Raw genomic sequence first — 25,639 nt, forward strand, 5'->3', positions numbered from 1 at the left:
GAGGCAGACGCCGGAAGTCCCGCCCTAATCTGATGCGTCGCACGGAAATGCACCTGTTCTGGGCTTTCATTGGGTCAACTCCGCAACTCTTATGCGTATTGCCGTTTGGGTAATGGAGTTTCCTCAGCTAGAGTGTCTAGTTCTTGACCTCCGCCAGTAAAGTTTTCCCGATACCACGAGTGTCTCAGAAATAAGAGGACTTTAGCCTTCAGGGAACGGAAGCTGCTTATTCCTTTAAATTTTTGTTTTGTTTTGTTGTTTGTTTCTTTTGAGAGAGAGCAGAAGAGGGGCAGAGAGAGGGAAAGAGAGAATCCCAAGGAGGCTCTGCACTGTGAGGGCAGAGCCTGAGAAGAGGTTTCAACCCACCAACCCTGAGATCCTGACCTGATCTCAACCTTTCAATTATTCTCAAATGCTACAGATTTAAATATACACAGTCTCTTTCAGACTCAAAATGCATCCACTCTTAGCAACAATGTAATAAACATTTTCTTGCTATTCAAACGCATGTAGTCAGAAGGATTAGTCGATTTTGTAACTATGTATCTATAGTCAGGGCCATGACTTAGAAAGAAACAGTGATGTTTAGGCCGCCCTGGAAGTAAGGGACAAGGAGTTATTTCTGCAACTGGTTCCCACGGAGAACATCTTTCCTGCCTGCATTTTCAGTGATTGTGTCCAAATCACAAAGCAACAGTGTTTATCCATTTAGTATTTCTTTATTTCTTAAGATATAGTCAAATCCTTTACTACTCTGACATCTATCTCAAAGGGAGTGTAACTTATTAAATTCTGTTTTGTTATGTGACAGTTGTTATAGCATTCTCAGAGTGCGTATGCAAAGGAAGGATCTGATTTAAAAAAAAAAAAAAAAGAGTTAAGCTGAACCCAATCTTGGCATCATGATTCTTTTTAATCAGTTTTGTCTTGGTGGACTGTAGTCTTTCTCATTGTAGTTTTAAATTATAATTTCATAATGACTAGAGTTGCATAACTTTTCTAGGCTTAATGACCATTGATATATGTTCTTTAATGAATATTTTGTTCAAATATGTTGCCTATTTTATTTTTTGTCTTTTTTTCTAATTGATTTCTATGATTTCTTTTGTGTATAGTCCTTCAGGTTAGATATTCACAAACTTTTTCTACCATTCTGTGTTGCATTTTTTAAATTTGCATCCAAGTTAGTTAGCATATGGTGCAATAATGATTTTAGGAGTAGAATCCAATGATTCATCTCCTACATACAACACCCAGTGCTCATCCGAACAAGTGTCTTCCTTAATGCCCCTTGGCCATTTAGCCCATCCCTCCACCCACAATCCCTCCAGCAACCCTCAGTTTGTTGTCTATATTTAAGAGTCTCTTATATTTTGTTCCCCTCCCTGTTTTTTATATATATTTTTGCTTCCTTTCCCTTCTGTTCATTTGTTTTGTATCTTAAATTCCACATATAAGTCATATGATATTTGTCTTTCTCTGACTAATTTCGTTTTGCATAATACACTCTAGTTCCATCCACATTTTGCAAATGGCAAAATTTCATTCTTTTTGATTGCTGAGTAATACTCCATTGTGTATATACACTACATCTTCTTTATCCATTCATCTGTCAATGGACATTTGGGCTCTTTCCATACTTTGGCTATTGTTGATAGTGCTACCATAAACATTGGGGTGCATGTGCACCTTTGAAACAGCATTCCTGTATCCTTTGGGTAAATACCTAGTAGTGCAATTACTGGGATGTAGGGTAGTTCTATTTTTAATTATTTGAGGAAGTTCCATACTGTTTTCCAGAGTGACTGCACCAGTTTGAATTCTCACAAGCAATGCAAAAGGGTTCCTCTTTGGGGCGCCTGGGCAGCTTAGTCGGTTAAGCACTCAACTTTGGCTCAGGTCATGATCTCGCAGTTCATGAGTTCGGGCCCTGCCTCGGGCTCTGTGCTGATGGCTCAGAGCCTGGAGCCTGCTTCAGATTGTGTCTCCCTTTCTCTCTGCCCCTCCCCAGCTCGCTCTCTCTCAAAAATAAATAAACATTAAAAAAAAAAAAGGTTCTTCTTTCTCTGCATCCTCACCAGCATCTCTCATTACCTGTGTTGTTAATGTTAGCCATTCTGACAGCTGTGAGGTCGTATCTAATTGTGGTTTTGATTTGTATTTCCCTGATGATGAGTGATGTTGAGCATTTTTATTTTGAATTATTCCAGTGTTTTTAGGGTTGTCTTTACTTTTCCTAGCAATTCCTCAATACTCCAATGTCTTGGTTAATAATCCTTTTATTAAATTTTCCCTATTCAAATTAATGTGGAGGTTATTTCCCTTGATTGAATCCTAACTATTAATGAATTGGTTCTGTCAGTAGCCCTAGTAGATAAACCCATGAGGATGCAATTTGGGAGTTGGTTTGGCCAAGCCCTTGGTCTTGAATGAAGTGCTGAACACCTAGCCAGTAGGAAATGGGATGCTAATGACCCGTGGTGTGCAGTGACATCATCATGAATCCATTACCTAGTGTTGATTATGACGAAGAGGCAGCACATGCCTTGCAGCACATGCCTTGAGATCAAGTGGGTGTTGCAATGAGTATTAAGGCAGTGATCGTAACTACAAAGACTATGGTCTGGGAAGGATTCAAGTTCATGTTATTGCTTACAAAGAGAAAATGGTAAGCTCAAGACCATTATCTCTCAACTCAATTCCCAATATGAGAAAGAGAAAAATTTTAGGGTAGCCTGAAAAGAAGCCCCGATTTCTGTAGCTGCAGCATTCCTATTGCTGAAAATCAAAGTATTAAATTAAGGGCTTGCTGAATTACAATGACTTTTGAATACACAGTCTCACAATGTTTCTCATGTGAAAGTTAGGTCATTGATTGATAAAGTGGGATTCTGACTCTAGGAACGGGGCCATCTGGTTGGATGCAAAGAAACTGACAATTTGGAACCCTAAGTCAATCTGAGTCTCTTTTACCAAGTGTGTGAAGAGACTAGCCTTCCTCTGTTAATATCACCTGGGCAGATGCCTATAAAGGAATGCCAAATCTCTACAAGACTCACCACAACAACCTAAAACTAGTATCAACTGAGCATGATCCAGGGAAATAAGAGGAAATAATGGACCAAGATGGATTGTGATATTTTGCTAGTATACACTATCAGAAACCTGGGGATCAAGTGTGGGTATGGGTTCTAGGAATATTTGACCAAGGGGGGTGGAATATATGAACAGATTGGACCAAAGTCATTGATATGGTGCAGTTACTAGAGATTCTGGATTTAGTGTGCTACCTCCTGCAGCTGGAGGTGACTCTAATATCCTACTTGTTGGATTGACTGGCTTGGATTCAGTGGTAGCCTATAGTTAAGGAGGCTGAGATGCCTGAGTTAGTCTGGCATGATATACAAGACAAAATTGAAAGGCTTAGGGATAGGACTGGATAGATCATGTGGAAGATGTACATCTACATCTATATTAATCATGTTCTTTTTATTTTCTGTGTTTTATAATGTCAACAACTTAAGAGCCCTACACACTTGGAAGAGACTGCCTCTCCTGTGGATAGCTAATTCCTAGAGATATGAAACAACCTGTTTGAGAGCATGCCTTTCATATGCAAACCAACCAGTCCGAAGTCATAGCCCCAACCACTTCCTTTATTTAACTCTCAAACATCACACCAATACTTCCCTTGCTCTGTATCAATGCAAGGCCAGGTAACAGACAATTAGGGACTACCCCTGTGCCCCAAAGCCTGATAGAATTATTCAAACTAGCCAATCCTAAGTGATTCACCCTATCCTGCCTTGCCTTTTGCATGGAAACCAAATGAGAGGTTTGCGCCCATGTTCTGTCTTCACGCCTTTGTTCCTTTTGACCAACACTGTTGCTACCCCATGTGGCCATGTGTGGCATGGCATGTTCCTGCTCTTGAGAATTTCTTTTTCAAGTAGGCTTCAGGCCCATCGCGGAGCCCAATGTGGGGCTTGAACTCATGACCCTGAGATAATGACATGAGCTGAGATCAACAGCCGTACGCTTAATCGACTGAGCCACTCAAGGGCCCCTCCTGCTCTTGAGAATTATAATAACTTCTTACAGAGGCATTAACCTATGTGTGTCACCATCCCATCACCTCTATAAATTAAAACCCTGTGGGTATAATGGAACAGTGTGGGGAGAGTGGTGACTGATTCAGTGTTTCACAGAGGAGCACACCAAGGAGTAATTGTCCTTGGGTTACTAACTGGACCATCAAACAGCCTGCAGTGCCTGGAAAGGAATGTCTGGCTGGTGACCCACTTGCACTTTGGCTGCCAGTTCTTTTTTTCATCATACTACTCTCAAATTTGATTAATGCTTTAGTTTGTGCATCATTGGAAACAGTATATAATTTAATTTTTTCTTTCGTTTTTAAAAAATGTTTATTTTTGAGAAAGAGAGTGCAGGAGCAGGGGAGGGGAGGATACAGAGGGGGACAGAGGATCTGAAGTGGGCTCTGAGCTAACAGCAGAGAGCCTGATGTGGGGCTCGAGCCCACGAACTGTGAGATCATGACCTGAGCCGAAATCAAGAGTCAGATACTCAACCCACTGAACCACCCAGGCGCTCCCCTTCCTTCCTTCTTTTAAATCTGTTTTGCTGGAACTTTTTGTAAAGAATTTTAGATTGGAACTTTAATAGCCTTTCTAAAGCCAAGAACCAAGCCAAATATTTGCCATCAGATTCACCTGCAATACCTGTAGATTTGGGTGAATTCCTCTCTTCTTGAGGTCACCCAAATTTCTTGAGGTCCCTGCATCTGCCAGGAAGTGGCATTCTTTACTCATCTGGTAAGGCTGTTAGGAATTCTATAAGCAAGATATCAGGCCAACATTCCCAAGAGACTTCATTGGCTCCACAAGGCCAATCTGAGTTTCTTAAAGTTGTCTGGTCATACTTGAGTCTATGTGTGTCTCTCTTAAAGATGACATTCCCGGAGCACCTGGCTGGTTCAGTCAGTAGAGCACACCAGTCTTGATCTCAGGGTTATGAGTGCGAACCCCACGCTGGTTGTAGAGATGACTTAAAAACAATAGCTTAAAAAACTGACATTCCAGTCAAGGCTTTGACATTCCAGTCCAAGCCTTGGTAATATAACCAATCTTTCCAATGGTGTCTTGTTGCAAGAACAGCGCAAATAATTTATAATTGCCATAAAAGAAAGAATACTCACTGAGAGCTTCTGAATTCTGGAGGGTTACAGGTAGGGAGGAAAAGATAAATATGTTAATTTGATTACAAATTTCTGTAAGTTGTGGATCTCTTAAGAGAAAAAGTTTCCTTAAATCTGGGAAAGCAAACATTAGAGAACCAGCAATGCTTTGAGCAAGAGTCATTAAAAAAGATCATCATTTTCCTTAATTGATTAAGTTCCATGCTGTTACTTTTTGTTCTTTTTAAATGTAGCTTTTTCATTAGTTCTGGAAGTTCATAGTTTAGTCTGATGATCTTAAGGTTACCAGAAACCTGTATTTCTCAAAAGTCCTTTTCCTGAATCTCCTTGAAGCTGAAACATATTTTGCAAGAGCGTCAGACAATAACTGTAAATGACACGAGGCAAAAATGGACATGGCTAAAGACCTGATGAGAGCTCAGGTATAACGTAGTTAAGAAATTTTGATTATTTTTGTGACACACAGCATTTTAACAATTTGAACATCAGGTGATGACAATGTACCAAGACATTAAAACTTTAGGAATTGCCTATAATTTCCTTGAACACTTACAGTTATATTACCCACATAATATTATCTAAAGAGGTTTATCATTAGTTGTTTGACAATGCTTATAAACCAAATAAACCAAATAAACTAGATTAGTCAGTCAAAACACTTTATTTGGGATTTGAATTTCTGAGAATCCGTTAAAAATTAATGAATGAAGGAATGAACACACAGAAAGCCCCAGGATTGTCTTTCCTCAGCATGTGGGAGCCATTTCTTTAAAATGGAAAGATCTTGGAGCTCCTGGCTGGCTCAGTCAGTAGAGCGTGCAACTCTTAATCTTGGGGTCATGAGTTAGGGCCCCACCTTGGGCATGGAGCCTACTTAAAAAAAAAAAATGGAAAGATCTTGAGAGCTGTCATTTTGAAATACAGACATCAAGGGAGATATTTGGCCTATCTCTCAGTTCCCGGGAAAAAGAGGACCCCAACCTTGGTGGGTGCCTTGTTACATTTCAAAAACTACTTCTTGTCATACAGATAAAACAAAGTTTGTTTTTCCTCTGCATAAACTCAACAAACTAACACACACGGTCACTCAAACTACAAAGGCAAAGTTGGGATAAACTATGGGCCAAATGATGCTGTCAAGTGCCCTTACTTAAGGACCAGAACTGTTTATCTTGAAAACATGCATGTGATGACAATATGCAATGATCAGAGGGGTTCTGTCTGCTTGTCGCTATAACAGAGTAAGATTTTTTCTACATGTCTTTGCAATTCTTAAGCTGATTTCTTGTGGTGCACATCACATTCCAGTTTAATACTTATTCAGTAATGTGGTATATGAAGAAATCTATTTGGTCTTGGTTCCCTGCGCACTGTTCCTAGCACAGAGCTCCTACAACACTTGTTATCTCCTTAGTAATAGAAGTATCTTGTGTCATTCATAACGGAGCCCCCTTGTGAGCACCCCTTAACTTATGCTAAATACTTGTGTTGGGGTGGGGGCCCTAAATACAGTCAGGATGGGGAATGGTCATCAGAAACGAGAATTAGAGGGTTAGAACTTGGAGCCCCACCCACCAATCTCCAGGAGAGTGTGCTGGAGGATAAAAAAGATCTATATATCCTTTTAGATATAGAGGTCTGTAAAAATTCTTGAAAAGGAGACGTGAGGAGCCTCCAGGTCTGTAAACATGCCTGGAGGGGGGCACACCTCAGTTCCATGAGGACAAAAGCTCCTGCACTGGGGACCCTACTGTACCTCCCCTATGAGTCCCCCTAGAGCGACTATAGGACATCGGGATACGTTCTGGGTCCCCCTATGTACTTCATCTGCCTCTAAACATATTTCCCTGAGTTCTGTGAGCCACCCTGGCAAGACAATCCAGCAAGAGGAGGGGTCAGGGGATCTGCTCATTTACAGCCAGTCACTGTGAAGCACAGGTGACAACCTGGATTTGAGACTGGCATCTGAAAGGCACAGTCCTGTGGGATCTGGTAAAATCTTCAGCTAGATAGAGACAGAATTAATTCCTTGGCAGTGTTGATGAATACACATACCAAATACGAGTGCGGAGTGGATCTGTAGGCGGGGAAGATTGTTGTATGTCCCCACCAGTCACCATCACACATGCCTGCAGGAGAAAAGCCTCATCACCCGTGTCACCACTATCTAGTGTGCAGGATTATGGGCCAGTGTGACCGGTTGGACAGCGTCAGAGACTCACTAGGCTGCACCCAGGAGATGGCAAACTCTAATGAACAAACCCCTCGGCAACTTCAACAATTAATAAGAAGGCAACTGGGACCTGTGGGTTAACATAACTTTTGAGAGAGCAACTGTAGGGCATCAGGATACGTTCTGGGTCCTAGCTGCAATAAACATGGCTTAAGAAACAACATTTGTGATGCAATTGAGGAAATTGAGCATTAGGAATATGTCAGATTTTTAAAAATGTTTTATTTATTTTTGAGAGAGACAAAGAGAGAGACAGAGTGTGAGCGGGAGAGGGGCAGGGAGAGAGACACACACACACACACAGAATCCGAAGCAGGCTCTGGCTCTGACCTGTCAGCACAGAGCTTGATGTGGGGCTTGAACTCATGAACTGTGAGATCATGACCTGAGCCAAAGTCAGACGCTTAACTGACTGACCCACCCAGGCGCCCCAAGAACATATTTGCCAGATTTAAAAAATGTGTTGTCTGATGGCTATTGGGACTATGAACCTGTTGAAAATATATCCTCCATGAGTTCTTCTGCATTAAGTGTAATGTCTAAGTAACGTACCGGTATGTGTGAGGACAGATCATACAAAAATGGCTATGAAATGATAAGTAATGGTGGAAGACTGGGGAAGCTTCATTTTGCTTCATTACACAGTGTTTTCCTGTTTGGTGTATGGTTGCATATCGCCAGAAGAAATGATAAAATGTGGCTTGGTCTGTTCAGACTGCTGTAAGAAATTTTCACAGACGGGGTAGCTTATACACAACATAATTAATTCTCACAGTCTTGGAGACTGGATGTTGGAGACCACGGTGCCAGCATGGTGGGGCCAGGGCTCTCCTTGGGGTGCTGACGTTCTCTGCGTCCTCAACATGGTGGAAGGGGCCATGGGTCTCTCTGCAGCCTCCCATAGAGCACTGATCCCATTCAGGAGGGCTCCACCCTCATGACTTAAGCACCTCCCCAAAGCCTCACCCCCTAAGACCATCACCTTTCTGTGATGTAGGATTTCAGCATATGAAATTTGGGGGAACACAAGGATTCAAACCCATAGCAGTACCATTGTGTCGGTAATTTTATCTTTTCAGAAGGAAGAAATCAAAAGGGTAACAGGGTACTTGTGGATTTGGCCTAGCGTGTAAGAAACTGGAAGTCGCCTCTCCACCCTAACAAGGAAAAAGCTGAACAAACCAACAAACTCTTCTTCGATTCCAAAAATAACTGCGATCACAGGGAAAACTGCTGTGCCCCGGTTGAGACCAGCAGATACAGAGATCACGATATACTGAAGCAGAAATGCACATGTGGAATCAGTGGGAGCCCGTGCAGGGGTAGGGAGACTGAAATGTACTTGCCCAATTGCTGGAGTCTCAGTGGAAACGAGCCTGAGAGAGAAAACTTCCTGGGGAACCCAGCCCTGTGGAGAGCTCCCACACACTTGTAGAGTTCTACCTGATTCTCGCAGTGAGTATCCCGTGATGTTCTGTGATCTGCGACAGGAGAAGATCCTGTGCTCCAACAGCAGAAAGGAAAAGAAACCATTTTCCTCTTCTTTTTCTTTGAATGCTACCTGTTTGTTTGTTTGTTTGTTTGTTTGTTTGTTTGTTTGCTTTTTTAAGTAAGCCCTGTGTCCCAGGTGGGGCTTGAGCTCATGAGCCTGAGATCGAGAGCCACGTGCTCTACTGACGAAGCCAGCCAGATTCCCCCAAAGAAACCATTTTCAAATATGCCAAAGCATGGTTCTCTGCAAAGTCTGCTTGCAGAAAAAACTGTTTGTTTTGATTTGAGGCAAATTAATGCTCTGAGACTGAATTTGTCTTTATTTAACAGAGGTTCACGGTGGGAATTTCACAAGCTAGTGACATACGAGGTAATCTCTTAATAAGCCAAGGAAGAAAATAACATATCGAAATCAATAGTCAATTAATCACACTATTGTAGCAGGCAGAAGGAGATGAAAGGAGTAACGTCCACGTGTAGTGGAGGCAAACTTGTTCTGAGTTAGTACTATGGAGAGACGGCAAACCCATAGCTGATGTCCAGCCGCCAGAGCAAAGGGAAGTCCCCTGTTCCTAGAACATGTTGCTAGGGAACGATGATGCCAGTGTTGATGGGCTAGTGGATCTCCTTCCAGGGCCACTGTGGTCTTCCCCACTGCTGTAAAAGAGTGGCCTTTACTATGGCAGGAGCTAATGCCCTAAGGTCTTTGGAGAGCTATTCAGATGAGCAGTTAGCCTTGCCCAACCCAGCACTCTGGGATGGTCTTCACCAACTCTCAGGAGTTTTGGTCTAAATGGCCCTTAGCCATATTTGCTCCTTCCTATGTTTTTATTGCAAAGTCCCGGCAGGAACCCTCAGCATCTGGGCTACTGAGTTATTATTGGTGAGAACAGATGAGTTGATGAGGTCTTGATGCAAGTAACCTCATTCTTTTGTCAAAACACATTACTTCTAAAGGCAGATTCATTTTCGTCATCAACGAATGGCTCTAAATCATACCAAACCAATATGCACACTATTTGAGCAGAGCCTAAGTTGCTCAGGATTTACCAGAGCCTAGGTGAACAGAGGGAAGGGAAATATACCTACCTCCAGGCCACTCGATCCACCCTGTCCCAACCAAGGTGTGGGGGGACACTGACAAGGCACAGTGCAGAAGCACAAACTCACTTGAGACCTCTATTTTATGTCAGTAAATTCATTCCATAAAAGAAAATAAATCTTTGGGGCACTTGGGTGGCTCAGTTGTTAAGCCTCTGACTTCGGCTCAGGTCAGTATCTCATGGCTTGTGAGTTCGACCCCCACGTCAGGCTCTGGGCTGACAGCTCAGAGCCTGGAGACTGCTTCTACGCTCTCTCTGCTCGTTCCATGCTCATGCTGTGTCTCTGTTTCTCAAAAATAAATAAACATTAAAAATTTTTTTTAAATAATAAAATAAATCTTTAACCTACAAACAAAACCTCTTAATCTCAGAAACTGTGAAGATCCACTCATAAGGAACTCAAAGGTTAAAGAGGAAATTTCTGTGCCAAACAAATCATAACACTGTTCCAGTCATAAAACAAGACAAAACCAAACAGACCCCTAATCACAGACGACGTAACAGTCTCCTTCTCCCCACACTAACGCCGTTCCTGTCTACACCAGTCCCATTCACAGAGTACTTCACACATAGACCTCAAGACAATATCACAAGGCGTGATGAATGTAAAAGTCTGCAGAGACCAAGCAAGCCTTCGAACCAGGCTCACACTAGACAGGGATGTGGAAGTGGGAGACTAGGAATAATGTTGTTGTTGTTGTTGTTGTTGTTGAGACAGAGAGAGACAGAGCATGAGCAGGGGAGGGGCAGAGAGAGAGGGACACACAGAATCCGTAGCAGGCTCCAGGCTCTGAGCTGTCAGCACAGAGCCCGACGAGGGACCCAAACTCACAAACCACGAGATCATGACCTGAGCCGAAGTTGGACACTTAACCGACTGAGCCACCCAGGCTCCCCAGGAGGTTAGGAATTTAAAACAATTGTGATTAAGATGCTAAGGGCTGTACTGGATAAATTAGACAGCATGCAAGAACAGACGGGTTATGTAAACTGAGATGGAAATTCCAAACAAACAACCCTCCCACCACCACCCCAAAAAACAAATACTAGAGATCAAAAAAATGAAGAATGCTCTGGTGGGCTTATCAGTAGACTACACGTAGCTAAGCAAAGAATCTGATTTGAAGATATCCCAGAAAAACCTCTAAAACTGGGAAAAAACAAACAGAAAAGCTTGGAAGAGAAACAGATGACACAGCTGTAGGACAACCACAGAAGCTGTCAATTACCAGTTCCAGGAATAATAGAACAAAGAGATACAGGACAGAAGAAACTGAACCAAGAATTTCAATTGAATCCAAATTGGCTTCAGTCTTGAAACTGAACCAGTCTCTTTTTGGAATGCTTTCCAAAACAGAACGTAGCACCCTAAAATGGCTTCACTGATGCTCTCTCCTCAGTATTTAAAGAAGAAATTGTACCAATTCTCTACAATCTCTTCAGAGGGAGAAGCAGAGGGAATAAGCCCCAACTCCTAAGAGGCTAGCATTGCCCCAGTACCCAAACCAAACAAAGCCGTGACAACGAAGAAAACTATAGACCCAGTCTCTCATGAAGACAGATGCAAAAATCCTCACCGGGATGCCACCACACACCTGTTAGAGTGAGGAACGGGAATGCTGAAGACAGCACATGCCGGTGAGGATGGGGGACAGCGTGAACTCTCATTGCTTGCTGGTGACAACAGCACAGCCACTTTGCAAGACGCTTGGGCGGTTTCTTTCAGAACTAAAGTTACTCTTACCATACAACCTGGCAACTGTGCTCCTTCGTATTTACCCAGTGGAGTTGAGAACAGGACCACTCGGGGCGCCTGGGTGGCTCAGTCGGTTGAGCTTCCGACTTCGGCTCAGGTCATGATCTCGCAGTCTGTGAGTTCGGGCCCCGCCTGGGGCTCTGTGCTGACAGCTCAGAGCCTGGAGCTGCTTCGGATTCTGTGTCTCCCTCCCTCTCTGCCCCTCCCCCGTTCATGCTCTGTCTCTCTCTGTCTCAAAAATAAATAAACATTAAAGAAAATTTAAAAAAAAAAAGAAAGAAAACAGGGCCACTCAAATATCTGCCAGTAATGGTTCCTAGCATCTTATTCAAAACTGCTAAAACTTGGAAGCAACCAAGATGTCTCCTTAGTGGGTGAATGGATCACATCGATATGTGCAGACAAGGATATTATCTAGTTCTGAAAAGCAATGAACTATCATGCCATGAAAAGACATGGAGGGATCTTAAAGAGCATATTAAGTGCGTAAGTGAAAACAGACATCTGAAGAGGCTTCATACTGGGGGGCGCCTGGGTGGCTGAGTTGATTGAGAGTCTGATTTCAGCTCAGGTCATGATCTCACAGTTCGTGGGTTCAAGCCCCACTGTGAGGCTCTGTGCTGACAGCTCGGAGCCTGGAGCCTGCTTCAGATTCGGTGTCTCACTGTCTCTCTCTCTCTGCCCCTCCCCTGTTCACGCATGTGCTCTCTCTCTCTCTCTCTCTCTCTCTCAAAAATAAATTTGAAAAAACATTAAAAATAATTAAAGAGGATTCATACTGTAGGATTCCAGCTATAAGGCATTCTGAAAAGGGCAAAATTATTGAGAGAAAAAAGGATCAGTGGTTCCTGGGCAATGCGTGAGCAAGAGAGGGATGGATAGATGGAAGCAGAGAATTTTTAGCGCAGTGAAAATATTCTACGTGATACTGTGTTATATATTATGAGTTGTTCGGACTCTAATGTACACACCAAGAGTGAACCCTCATATGCACCATGGACTCTGGGTGATAATGATAATCAAAGATAACAAATGTATCACTCTGGTGGGGGACCTTGATAATGGAGGAGGAAAGGCACTGCATGTGTGGGGGCAGGGGATATGCGGGAGATGCCTACCCTGCTCCTAATTTTCCTATAAACCTAGAAGCGCTCTAAATAAATTAAAGCTTTTTTTGAAGTTAGTCATGTTTTTAAGTAATCTCTACACTCAGTGTGAGGCTCAAATTCAGGAACCTGAAACCTAGTCACGTGCTCTTCCAACTGAGCCAGCCAGGCACCAGCAAAAATACAGGTATGCGTTTGCATTTACTTATTTTAAGAGAAAGAGCACGTGAGCAGGGGAGAGGGACAGAGGGAGAGAATCTTAAGCAGGCTCCACCCCGAGCACGGAGCCGGACGCAAGGCTCAGTCTCACGACAGTGAGGTCATGACTGGAGCCGAAATCAAGAGTCAGACAGTTAACTGACTGAGCCACCCAGGTGTCCCTAAAGTTTTTAAATTAAAAACAAAAACAAAAACAAGTAACATGAAACAAAACATTGAAGTGAGAGTTAGTAGCCCTGGATTTTACTTCCCATCCTGCAAGTCACTTCCGCTTCTTGGGCCCTAATTTAATTATCTCCAAAGGAAGGAAGTGGGCCTTGTGTTTTGTAAGGCTTTTTTGCATTCCCCTTTCTGTGGTAATACTAATTGTTTCTACTTTAAAGCTACAAAGGGCTATCTCAATCTTTGTAGGATTTGTCTACTACATCAAATAAAATGGAATAACACACACATTAATAGTGGCTACTTAAAAAGACAAAGTTTTACGTTTTAAATATCTTTTAAACAATTTAATTCAGGCATAACTGTCCTCAACTGCTCATATCTAGAACGTATGTTTTGTCCTTTTCATGCTTACGGTATTAAAAGCTTCCTTCTGTCCTTTTGAGTTTATCCTCCTCACCATATGATATTACTCATAACATGACATATTCTACCCATTATAATGGCATTTCCAAGTATATTCCCCAAACGGAGAAGGCTATCATTTTATGGTCATTCTTCACTCATCTACCCCCATCCACTTAGGAGTTTAAATTTGATCCCAGACGTGATGTCGTTACTCACCTAATCCCTTCAGAATGTGTTTCTAAGATGGAAATGCTCTTGTATGACTCCAAAAACTTTATTACACACAATCAAAATACTTGAACGTATGATATATCATTTTAAGTGCTGGGGTTTGTCAGTTGTGCTCCTTATTTAATGCAGATTGGTTCCAATGAGGATGGAAAATTTAGCCTTAGGCAAGTATTAGGTAAATCTGCAAGGCTTCTAACCTATATGTACCACTGACCATTTGTTAGCTTTTATTGTTCACTTGATAAAGAGCTCGGCCTTTTGTCTATTCGAATTTGCTACAGTGTAAATGAGGCTTCTTGACTCCATGCCCAGCCTCCACCCGTATTTTGTATTTTGACTCCAAGAGCTTTGCTCAACATCATGCAACATGAGGGAAACCCACCTATACCACGGTGAGATACTGCTACACGTGTACCAACTGGGTTCACATTTAAAAAGACTAACCGTACCCACTCCTAGCAGAGATACCAGAGAAATGGAACTCTCATCCACTGCTAGTGGGAATACAAGAGGAAGAATCATTTTAGATGACAATCTGGGGTCCCTTAGAGGCCCTACATTCACCCGCACTCTGACTCCAGGATTAACACAACAGAGAGGACCCTGTCAGTATGAAGAACTGTATCCAATTTCTGCAGCATTTTTACTTGCAGCAGCTGAACCTGGAAACAAATATCCATTAACAGGAATAAATAAGTAAATAGCGTCGTATCGACAGGACACTCTTCTCAGCGATATAAAAATGAACTGCTCGTACAGGCACCACTGATGAATTCCAAAATAAGTGCCACGTGAGGGCACCCAAGGAAATGGACTAAAGACTTTAAGACTTCAATCATACAAATTCTAGAAAATGCAAACTCATCTATGATAATGACAAGTCAATGGCTGCCTCGAGGATGGATTATCAGGGAACACAAATAAATATGGGGGTGTGGGAAGGTTTATGGTCATGATCGATGGCTTCATGGATTACATGAATGTCAAAACATCAAACTGCATAATTTAATGATGGAAACTGCATGTCATTTGCACCTTACTGAAGCTTTAAAAATAAGGTTCACATTAAAAGCCTGGATTGCCATGAACTACTGGGACCTCATGAAAATAAAAAGCTTCTGCACAGTGAAGGAAACAGTCAGCAAAACTGAAAGGCAACTGACAGAACGGGAGAAGATATTTGGAAATGACATATCAGATAAAGGGTTAGTATCCAAAATCTACAAAGAACTTATCAAACTCAACACCCAAAAAACAAGTAATCCAGTGAAGAAATGGGCAAAAGACATGAATAGACACTTCTCCAAGGAAGACATCCAGATGGCCAACCGACACATGAAAAAATGCTCAACATCACTCATCATCAGGGAAATACAAAGCAAAACCACCATGAGATACCACCTTACACCTGTCAGAATGGCTAACATTAACAACTCAGGCAACAACAGATGTTGGGGAGGATGCAGAGAGAGAGGATCTCTTTTGCACTGCTGGTGGGAATGCAAACGGGTGCAGCCACTCTGGAAAACAGTATGGAGGTTCCTCAAAAAAATAAAAATAGAACTACCCTACGACCCAGCAATTGCCCTACTAGGCATTTATCCACGGGATACAGGTGTGCTGTTTCGAAGGGGCACATACACCCATGGTTTATAGCATCACTATCAACAATAGCCAAAGTATGGAAAGAGCCCCAATGTCCATCGATGGATGAATGGATAAAGAAGATGTGGTGTCTATATACAATGGATTATTACTCGGCGATCAAAAAGAATGAAGTCTTGCCATTTGCAACTACATGGATGGAACCGGAGGGTATGATGCTTAGCGAAATTAGTCAGAGAAAGACAAAAATCATATGAGTTCACTCATATGAGAACTTTTAGAGACAAAACACATGAACATAAGGGAAAGGAAACAAAAATAATATAAAAACAGGGAGGGGGCAAAACAGAAGAGACTCCTAAATATGGAGAACAAACTGAGGGTTGCTGGAGAGGTTGTGGGAGGGGGGATGGGCTAGATGGGTAAGGGGCACTAAGGAATCTACTCCTGAAATCATTGTTGCACTATGTGCTAACTAATTTGGATGTAAGTTTTTAAAAATAAAAATAAAATTAAAAAAATAAAATAAGCAGAGGAAAGAAAAGAAAAAAAAAGTCTGGATTGCCTACACTTCAGATATCAAGTTGGGCCACCATACTGACTCCACCATGTGTGTCCTCATCAGAAGACATAGGTGTCAGCGGCAGGAAAATTAGGTGAGCAATGAAGGTGTTTCCGTGTCATTCAACAAAGACACTGGCTGGGTCAAAAAGGCCTCACTGTTGAACTAAGAGCTCTCTCCTGTCTCTGTCCTCATTTTGCTGTCATCTATAACAGACTTTGGTGAACAGCCCAGAGGGGACACAGGAATCCACAAAACCTTGAGATTATTTTTTCTGACAGGCCCTCAGCTACACAAGACAGACCCTTCTGGAGGTCCTGAGATTTTCTGTACCTGCTCAACCTTCAAGGTCACAGTGCCTAAATACTGTGGATGCCCTTTTCAGAGAGGATCACTCCAGTTTGTTGGTCTCCTGCACTCTCTCTTAATCCAATTTGCGTCACAGTGATCATGCCCATGGCCCTTATAGTCTTAAAACCAGTGATGCTACCTGCAGAATTCAGGACATCAAGGCCTGTGGCTGTGCTGCCAGGCCTGGGGAATAGATTTCCTTCAAGAGCACCGGGCACTCACTATACCATCAATATCCCTCGTGAACAAGACAACAACTTTATGTTGCTTAGAAGCCCTGCACGTTGTCCTAACAGCCAACAACTGCCACTCTTCGGATTGAAACTCTGACCCTACAAAATATCCTGGCATCCAACTATAAATTAGGATCACAGAGCCTTCAGCCTTCCCTGAAAGTCTTCAAGCAGCCATACAAACTAAACTCTGACTGGAGAGCTATCTTCTGCCGTCACACTGTCCCTTCTAAGGCACACGAATCTGTTCACATGCTCATGCTAACAAACACAGTTAACTTCCTACACGCACACAGTGAATGGAATCCCCACGATTAACAGTGACTTAAACAGTAAGACCTTTATTATGGTACAAACAAGAGCAATGGGAGGGTGACTGCTGGGTTGGTGACTTGGGAGGCTGGGATTTCCATCTCTAGAGTCACGAGGACAATAACAGCCCTGAGACATGCAGTCCACCTTTTCAATGCACCAACAGTCCTCTAGGCCAAAACTGGGTGAGATCCATGCCCTACCTCCTCAGAGAGGAAAAGTGGGGAAGGAGCAATACTGGGGCTGTTCATGGTCATCTGGGACCTGCCCTGACACTGGGCAAGGAGCAAGTACTCGGGCTGTTCATGGTCATCTGGGACCTGCCCTGACACTGGAGCATGGCCCTGGGCAGGTTAACAAAGTGCACTGCAGCTGCCACATCCCTGGGGTTTCTGTGGATGTTTAGATGTATGAGGTTCAACCCAGGCAAATGGCACCTTCCGAAAGGCTCTCCTCCAGCGCTGTCACACTGAACACCTAAATGCTGTATACCTGCACATTTCAGGTAGGTCTCCCATTTGAAATTTGTCATCTCCGATGAGCTAAGTCCTTTGGCTGAAGGCTTTCTCACAGTCACGGCATTTCTAAGGCCCTTCTTCAGTGTGAGTTCTCTGGAGTGCACCGAGGCTAGACTTCAGTCAGCCCCTTCTCCCATCGGCCACAACCCGGGCCTTCATCTGAAGGGACACTGTGGTGTTTTAGGAGCTTGGACACGGACGTAAATATCTCCCACCTTCAAAACTCATAAAGCCTTTTTTCTGGTGTGAATATTTGAACAGTCACGGAAATGGAAGACACGGGTAAACGTTTCCCAAATTCACCGTACTCCTCAAGCCCTTACCCGGTGTGCACTTTCCGGTGCTTAATGAGGCTGGAGCTATGGCTAAAGGACTTCCCACATTCGCTGCACTCATAAGGCCTTTCTCCAGTGTGAACTCTCCTGTGTTTAATGAGGCTGGAGTTCTGAGTAAAGGATTTTCCACATTCAGCGCACTCGTAAGGCCTCGATCCAGTGTGTACTCTCTGGTGTTTTAGGAGACTGGAACTGTAAGTAAAGAATTTCCCACATTCGCTGCACTCATAAGGCCTCTCTCCAGTGTGAACTCTCCGATGTTGAAGAAGCGCAGAGCTCTGGCTAAAGGATTTCTCACATTCGCTGCACTTATAAGGCCTTTCTCCGCTGTGGACTCTTCGGTGTTCGATGAGGCTGGAATTCTGAGTAAAGGATTTTCCGCATTCGCTGCACTCGTAGGGCCTTGATCCTGAGTGAACTCTCTGGTGTTTTATGAGGCTGGAGTGGTAGGTAAAGAACTTCCCGCATTCGCTGCACTCATAAGGCCTCTCTCCAGTGTGCACACTCCGGTGTTGAAGGAGCGCAGAGCTCTCGCTGAAGGACTTCCCGCACTCGCTGCACTCGTACGGCCGTTCTCCGGTGTGAATTCTCCGATGTTTAATGAGGTTGGACTTGTTGCTAAATAATTTCCCACATTCGTCACACTCGTGAGGCCTTGCTCCAGTGTGAACCCTCCGGTGTTGAATGAGGCTGGAGCTTTGCCTAAAGGACTTCCCACATTGCCCACACTCATAAGGCTTTTCCCCAGTGTGCACTCTCCAGTGGTCACTGAGGCTGTAGCTTTTGCTAAAAGATTTCCCACATTCGCTGCACATGAAGCATCTGTCTCTGCTGAGGTGTCTCTGGTGACGAACAAGGGTGTGTCTGCAAGTGAGGTCCTTGGCGCCCTCTCCCGAGGTGCACGGAGTTCTCCTTCCGTGAGAGGCCGCCCCGCACTCAGCTCTCCTGTCTGACTTCTCCCTGGTGTGTGTGGCCCGATCCTGGAGGAATCTCGAGCTCGCCAACAAGTCCCTCACAACCTCGCCACAGGAAAAGGGCTTCCCGGACACACAGAATGTGTAGTCCTTCCGAGAAGAGGCTCCGCCCCTGTTGCTCCCGAAGCATTTCTCTCCAGTGCGCTGCTGCTGGTGCCCCAGGTCTGTGTCGAAATACACCTGTGTGTCACACGCCCCCATCTTGTGCACTTTCTGTCCACCAGGTGTCGCGTGGTGCTCGGTCGAATGTAAAAGTTCCCTCAAGTCCGGGACACACACCTCACGAGGGGGGGCCTTCTGGGAGGACACAGCCGCCTTGGAAGTCCTGCCCCGTGACACTCCTTGTACAGAAACGCTCTGCTCGGGTGCCTCCTCGTCCCCTGCTCCGTGCCAGCAGCCTGAAAGCAGGAAATGCTGGTGAAGCGCGGGCTGACTTTGACGGGAGGGAGGCTAGTACACGAGCTACAAATGTGTGGCCAACAAACCCGGGAACCCATGCACGGGCCTGTCTGCGGGACCACAGAGTCGGCTGAGGTTGAGGATGGGGCTGCTCAGCAGTAGTGGGGTACAAAGAACACTGAATGAGAGAGGCCTTCTGAGATGAAGGCCAAGCATGTGGCGGGACAGAGAGGAGCCAAAAGGTCTACAATTCAGTCCTCTGCAAACAACTTTCCAAAGGAACTTATCGTGATGACACCAATGCCGTGCAGAAGGGTGTGTCAAGGCTCAAGGAAACAGGACTGTGACAGGGCAGGTGGTGTTGAGGGACGGCTTAAGAACACGGCCACACCTCATGACAGAATACACAGCGGCCACTGTGCAGAGTGCTGCAGGTGGAGTGGTGAGAAAAACCGGTGCCATATGGAGCCCAGAGCTGTGACGCTCACCCCGGGCTGGAAGTTAGAGTAGAACTGACAAGTAACAGGGATGACATTCGGCAAAGCGCCATAAAAGGGCAAGGAAGGACAGATATGAAGTACGGCCACTGGCTTCAAAGTACTAGTCAAAGAGAATAGGCTTTGGGGGCATCTGAACCCAACACTGAAGTCGTCTTCCTGCAGGTGCCACTCTGCAGGGCCTGGCTGCCTCTGAGCCATCCTGTGGGTGGGTCACCAGACCTCCTGTGAACCACCACAGGCTCCCCGATCCAGCCCCACTCCCACCACGAGCAAGGATATGGCACCTTCGTGATACAGGTACTAAGGAGAAGGAGCGGACAGATGAGTGGCCACCAGCAGCCTAGAACAGCCCAGCGCATGACAGCCTATGGGAAAGAGAACTAAAGAGTCCCCGGACAACTCTGGAAGGGGGTCTCGTGAGAACAGCCCATGGTCCGTGGAAGCAGTAACTCTGGCGGAGAAAGCAATTGCGGGCACAGGCAGGCACGGCGAAGCGTCAGCTAGAGAAGGCAGCTGACCTGGAGCATGCAGATGCCTTGCACGTGGACGAAGTCACCCAGGCAGGAAGAGGGTAGTGAAGCTGGTGTCCGTTAGGTCCACCGCAAGACTCCACCCTCTTCCCTGCACGTCAGCAGGAAAGCCGGTCCCACTCCAGGAAGGAGGGCAGTGCGCAGACCCCAGCCTTACCTACTACAGCACCCACCCAGGGAACTGGGGATGGAAGCAGTGCTCGTGGTCCCAAAGTAAAGACAGACTGCTGCTGGGGACATGGGGAGGGCAGAGACTAGCCCAGGGCACAGGGGTGGGTTTGAGGGTCTTACCCAAGGAGGTTATATGTGCCAAGGTCTCCAGCATCACATCCTGGTACAGACATCTCTGAGCCTCGTCCAGGAGACCCCATTCCTCCCCGGAGAAGTACACGGCCACGTCTTCAAAGGTCACCCTGCCCTGGCATGATGGGGACAGATGAAACCACAAAAAGCCCCTTTCCCAAGATCCACAATCCCTTCCCCCACCCACCCCTAATCCATGCCCATCCTCCCCCATTCTCCCAACTCAGAGGAGAAACCAGGCCCCAGTGCTGGGAGCCAAGGCGCTCTTCCCCCACTCATGGGCCCACTGATCACAGGGTTCTGCCGACACAAGAGGCTCGTGGACAAGTACTATCCAAGTTGTGGACCTGGCACAGAGGATCCACCCACTCATACCAAGCTATTCTTCTGTGGTGGCCACGGTCACATAAGTCTCAATACCAGGTCCCCAGGCCATCAGGCACATTCCCTCCCTAACTACACACAATCCTGGAAACTGGATCTCACAACCACATGCCTATGGTCAACACCGCCTCACTGTCCCACGCTGTAGAAAGGTCTACGGCTCCCCATATGTGACTTGTATTGTAATCACTTCCACTTCACCCCACTGGTGAGGGCGGGCATCCCATCTTAGGGCAGTGGGATGACTAAACACACGACACCCGACCCCGTACAGAGGAGACGGACAGCACTTTATTACCCACAGGTATTCACCGCCTGGGAGAGGAGGACACTGCACCCAGACGGGCCCAGAGCGTGGTTGTTGTGTTCTGAAAGAGTGAACATGGGGCGCCTGGGTGGCTCAGTCAGGTGAGCGGCCGACTTCGGCTCAGGTCATGATCTCGCGGTCCCTGAGTTCGAGCCCCGTGTCGGGCTCTGTGCTGACAGCTCAGAGTCTGGAGCCTGTTTCAGGTTCTGTGTCTCCCTCTCTCTGACCCTCCCCTGTTCATGCTCTTTCCCTCCCTGTCTCAAAAATAAATAAAAAACGTTAAAAAAATTTAAAAAAAGAAAAAAGAGCGAACAACCAGGAGCCAGAGGATGCAGGCTTCATTGGATAGAGAGGGTGGGGTGTCTCCTGCACTGTCAGAGGACGTTATCGGCCCGTCTGAGTCACTCCACGGGCTGGCAGGGAACTGAAACCCACACGAAGGGCTAAGCAGCACACGCACCTTCGAGGAGAAGGCTGTGTGGCCCGGAAACCTCACTGGCAGCAGAAGAGGGAGGAGGAGAACTTCCACTCAGGCCAAGTGAGTCCCTCCTCCTTTCAGCACACACAGAGATAGGGCATCACAGGGGTCTTCGCTCTAGGCCTCACACCACAGGGAGCACCAGCTTCCAGAGTGTGCTCGGTAGAGACAAACAGGATCAACGCCACTCTAGACCTGCCGTGGTTTCCACTAGTGGTGGCAGCCCCAAGATCCTTCTGGGCAGGCCACCCTGCCTCAGACCGGCAGGACCTAGTGTCCGTCACAGGTGACCAGGTCAGCAGGTCACAGGCGACCTTACCCTCCAGCATGAACAAACACTCCCCCTCGCCACAGCTGCACCAAAGTCCTCACACATCCTGGCAGAGTTCGCAGAGTGGAGAAGCTCCACAGGCTCAGGCCTGACTGTCGTCCTCTTGCTCTTGTCACTCCTCAGCCTCTGCATCCCTCTCGCGTCTACTCTTCTGCCAGAAACCGTGGCCACCTGCCCGCGCATCCTGTCCCCACACACTCTCCCTTCATGGCCATTACATCCCTCATCTCTCAAGTCACACCATCACCCAAGTATCGAGCCCGAACTCCCTTTCTCCCCCCTTCTTCCTGGCACCATAATCGCTTTACCTGCATAACCAGAAGACTGCTCCTTGCAGATGTGACCCCCAGCTCACTCGCCTGGGCCCACACAGCAGCCACGATATTTTTAGAGGTCTCCCTTCTGAACCCCCCGCCCCCCAGATTTCCGGTGCTGTGTGTTGGCTGCCTACTTAATGCGTCCACTCAGTGCTCCCAAAACATCTCCTGCCCACACATCAAACTACCAACTTCCTCATCTCCATTGACAGCTTCATCCCCATGTCCATGTGAACAAAACCCTGGAAGTATCCCTGAATCCTTGTTTCACCCCGTGACAGGGTGAAACATTAGAAAATAGAGTTGTCACTTAAAACACACATCCTGACTCCAACGACCTGTAAGCCAGGGCCCTGGTCCAATAACCCTCACCGAGACTATGACAGTAGCCTCCTCCCTGAACTCGCAGTCTACACTTCATGCTATAGCGGGGTGGATCCCATGAGGCCCTTGGTAATGTCACGTCCCTGCTCACATCCAGGCTTCCCATTCCCACCACAAGAGGCACCCAACTTCTCAGGCAGTCGTTCCGGTCCTGACTCCTGTGCCCCTGCTCCTTGTTCCCAACCGAAACAAAGGGACCGTTCGTTTCCTGAATAGTTCCGGCTGGGTGTTAACTCCAGCGTGTGCACACCTCGCTACCAGGTCCTGGGACAACCGTCCCCACACTGGGTGCCACAAACCGAAACACCTTCATGTAACTCCTGGCACGGGCCGGGGGTTTCTCCAGGGTCTCCAGACCCCAAACTTGCGGAATGGCACCTAAGAGTCCAGGGGACACAACAATCCAGGACAAGGGGGTGGGGGTCGGGGCCAATGAGGACTGCGACCCCACCCACCTGTTCGTGTCGGTTCCATAAACGCCCCTGCAGCCCCGGGAAATGGGGGCGTGTCCAGTCTTGGACGCGGGAGGCCACGGCGGGTTCCAGGGATCGAGGCTCCCCGAACTCTTGCCGGCCCTGAAGACTACGACTCGACTCGGCTGGCAGTTCAGCCTCCGTGCCTCAGTGCTCTGCATCGCCCCTCACCACGTGTCCCTCCCCTGCAGCCCCCTCCCGCACCCCGTCACGCCGGCGCTGAGACCCGGGGCCCCCGCCCGCGAGCGCCTTCCCGGCCCGGACACCGGACCTGGGCCGCAGGGATGCGAGCAGGCGCCCCGCGTTCGGGCCTCGAGGGTCTGGGTGGGGGAAGGCGGGGAGGGCCCTTGGGGCCGCGCGGTTACCTCAGCCAGGTCCCTGGGCGCGGCCACCGCCATAGGACTCTGTGGGTGGGCTGTGGTCACCCGGGCGGGCGGTCCCTGTCCCTCTCGGGTCGGGGTAGCTCGGGAGACGTGGCGACCCCAACCCCTAGCGGTTCAGCAGGGTTGGCGCCTCCTCTCGCACCTTCTTGGTCCCGTTATGTCACTGTGGAAGCGGAACTCCGGAACCCGTCACCAGGTGAGCTAAACTAAGAGCGCCAACATGGCCGCCCTCAGCGACAGCCGGAAGTCCCGCCCCGCCGAACCGGCTACACGGGAAGTCTCCTGTATTGAAGCTCTCATTGGAGAGCGACGCTGCCGCTTAGGCTCTGGGCTTTCTGGGTAAAGTAGTCTCCACAATTCCGAGGCCGCGGATCAAAGGGCCTCTTAGGGAAAGAGCCACCAACATCTCTGCTTGGAGGGGCTAAGGGAAAAGGCATATTCTGGTCGGCTTCTCTTCTCCTTTGAGAGAATGTAATCGTATATCTGCATAGGGCTCTCTGCCGCTGATCACCTAAGTGTCTGGACACAATTTTCACACCCAGGGAAGCTCAGCCTGCTCCCGGAGCCTAATACATGGTTGCTGATGTTTCGAGGGCTACAAGGAAAATAAACAAGTTGTTCCATGGAGTCTTTCAGGTGAAAGATGTGTGCATGACCAGTGGAAGCTAATAAACATTATCCTATTTCAATTCACTGTCTCATAATGGTCCCATTGTTCGTTGTATTACCCCTGAACAATAGGCACGTGAGCAGACAGCCCCTAAGCTCTTGACCTGCCATGCATGGCCACAACAACCCATGACCATGAAGTTGCTCAGATCACTTTTACGAGACAGTACCATACATGGCTCAGTCTTACTCTTATGAAGGCCCTGGGGTCATGCGTTCCACACTCCCTCTCCATGTGCACATCACTCTTTTTGCCACATGTCTCACAACTGTGCTGCCACACTACAGCCCCATCCTACCCATTACCATAGTCATCTTCTTGGCCTCTCTACTTGTTACTCAGCATATGTGGCCCAGAAAATGCTTGGCAGTTTGAAAGAGGATCACAGACTATTATGGTCCCCACTGACAGAGGCAGCCTTGAGTCCTATTATGAAGGCCTCCCTCCATGTTCCTTGCTTCAACCTTATTACCAACAGTTAAATCAGAGTTCAGATACCCGTGGCTCTCCTCCAGTTGCACTGCACTCGATGTCAGCGCAGATCCCCACAGGGGGCTCAGGGCTCAATCTCATGAACCACGAGATCATGACCAGAGCTGAAATCAAGAGTCAGAAGCCCAAGTGAGCCATCCAGGCCCCCCTCTCGTTTTTGCTGCTTCTTAATTGCCTTAGTTCAAAATAATTCCATGTTGAGTGATTTTGTGGAGTGATGGGAAGAGGACCTCTAGTTCCACTGGCGGAGTCAGAGCTCCACAAAAGAACTACATAAATGGTGAAGAGAATGTCAAAGAGCCCTAGGGACCCTGAAAACAAAAAGCAGAGGGAAGACACTAGGATTTGGGGCAACTTTAGATTGGGCAACCCAGAAAGGGCTCTAAGAGGAGGGGATAATGCAGTGAATCTGGAATAAAGTTCAGGAGGGGCCATGTGGACAACAAATGAATAAAACATTCAAATCTTGACAGTGATTAGCGCCACAATGAGAGAAAACACAGGGCCTCTTGGGTATTTACATCCAAAAGGACACCTCATTTCTGCAATTATCATGGCCAAACAGTTTAATGGATGCACTTTCCAAAATTAACTAATTGCCTTAACCAGAGAAATGGATTGTCATGTACTGGTTTGGTGCAATTTCAAATCCAACTGCTTTTGACTAAGTGAAGTTGCCGCACCAGCCCTGGCTCGCCTGTGTACAAAGACCTAGTCACATTGAAATCAGGCTGTGCCTGCGCATAATTGTTACCTTAGAGTACGTGCAATGATACGTAGAGTTTTTGGAAATCCACGCATATTCCCAGAACCTCACTTGAATATTTAGTGCCCAAATTATAACCACCTTTCAGAATCAGAGCCCCATATACAC

The 25,639-nt window shown here is 46.5% G+C and overlaps 1 protein-coding gene and 1 long non-coding RNA gene across 7 annotated transcripts; one reads left to right on the plus strand and one right to left on the minus strand.

Moving 5' to 3' along the window:
• Positions 1–16,989: 16,989 nt before the first annotated feature.
• LOC144614587 (uncharacterized) lies at positions 16,990–23,855 on the minus strand. Of its 6 annotated transcripts, none has more exons than XR_013552439.2 (3): positions 20,535–20,760; positions 17,308–19,212; positions 16,990–17,251 (listed from the first exon to the last, which is right to left on the minus strand). XR_013552439.2 is itself a non-coding variant. In XM_078438670.2 (3 exons), the coding sequence occupies exons 1-3, from the start codon at positions 23,616–23,618 to the stop codon at positions 17,825–17,827; spliced, it is 1,548 nt and encodes a 515-aa protein (XP_078294796.1). In that variant the 5' UTR covers positions 23,619–23,855; the 3' UTR covers positions 16,990–17,824. The 6 variants fall into 6 exon arrangements, 5 of the variants coding, with proteins under 5 accessions (XP_078294796.1, XP_078294797.1, XP_078294798.1 ...); XM_078438670.2 differs by adding an exon at positions 23,586–23,855 and having other exon boundaries at positions 16,990–19,212; positions 20,535–20,661; XM_078438671.2 differs by adding an exon at positions 23,586–23,854 and having other exon boundaries at positions 16,990–19,212; positions 20,535–20,656.
• Positions 23,730–24,292, plus strand: LOC132676309 (uncharacterized). The gene is made up of 2 exons (XR_009609004.3): positions 23,730–23,799; positions 24,095–24,292. It is a non-coding gene; the product is annotated as an uncharacterized LOC132676309 (long non-coding RNA).
• Positions 24,293–25,639: the final 1,347 nt, after the last annotated feature.

Source organism: Panthera onca, chromosome E2 (assembly GCF_046562875.1).
Source record: "Panthera onca isolate mPanOnc1 chromosome E2, mPanOnc1 haplotype 2, whole genome shotgun sequence".
NCBI classification, from domain to species: Eukaryota; Metazoa; Chordata; class Mammalia; order Carnivora; family Felidae; genus Panthera; species Panthera onca.

Bases quoted from the DNA above. Each gene is read 5' to 3' on its own strand.
- LOC144614587 (XM_078438669.2), bottom strand. From the start codon at position 20,760: ATGGGGGAGGATGGGCATGGATTAGGGGTGGGTGGGGGAAGGGATTGT. The intron at 19,213-20,534 runs GTAAGACCCTCA...TCCTGCTTTCAG, and splicing joins GGCACATATAACCTCCTTGG to GCTGCTGGCACGGAGCAGGG.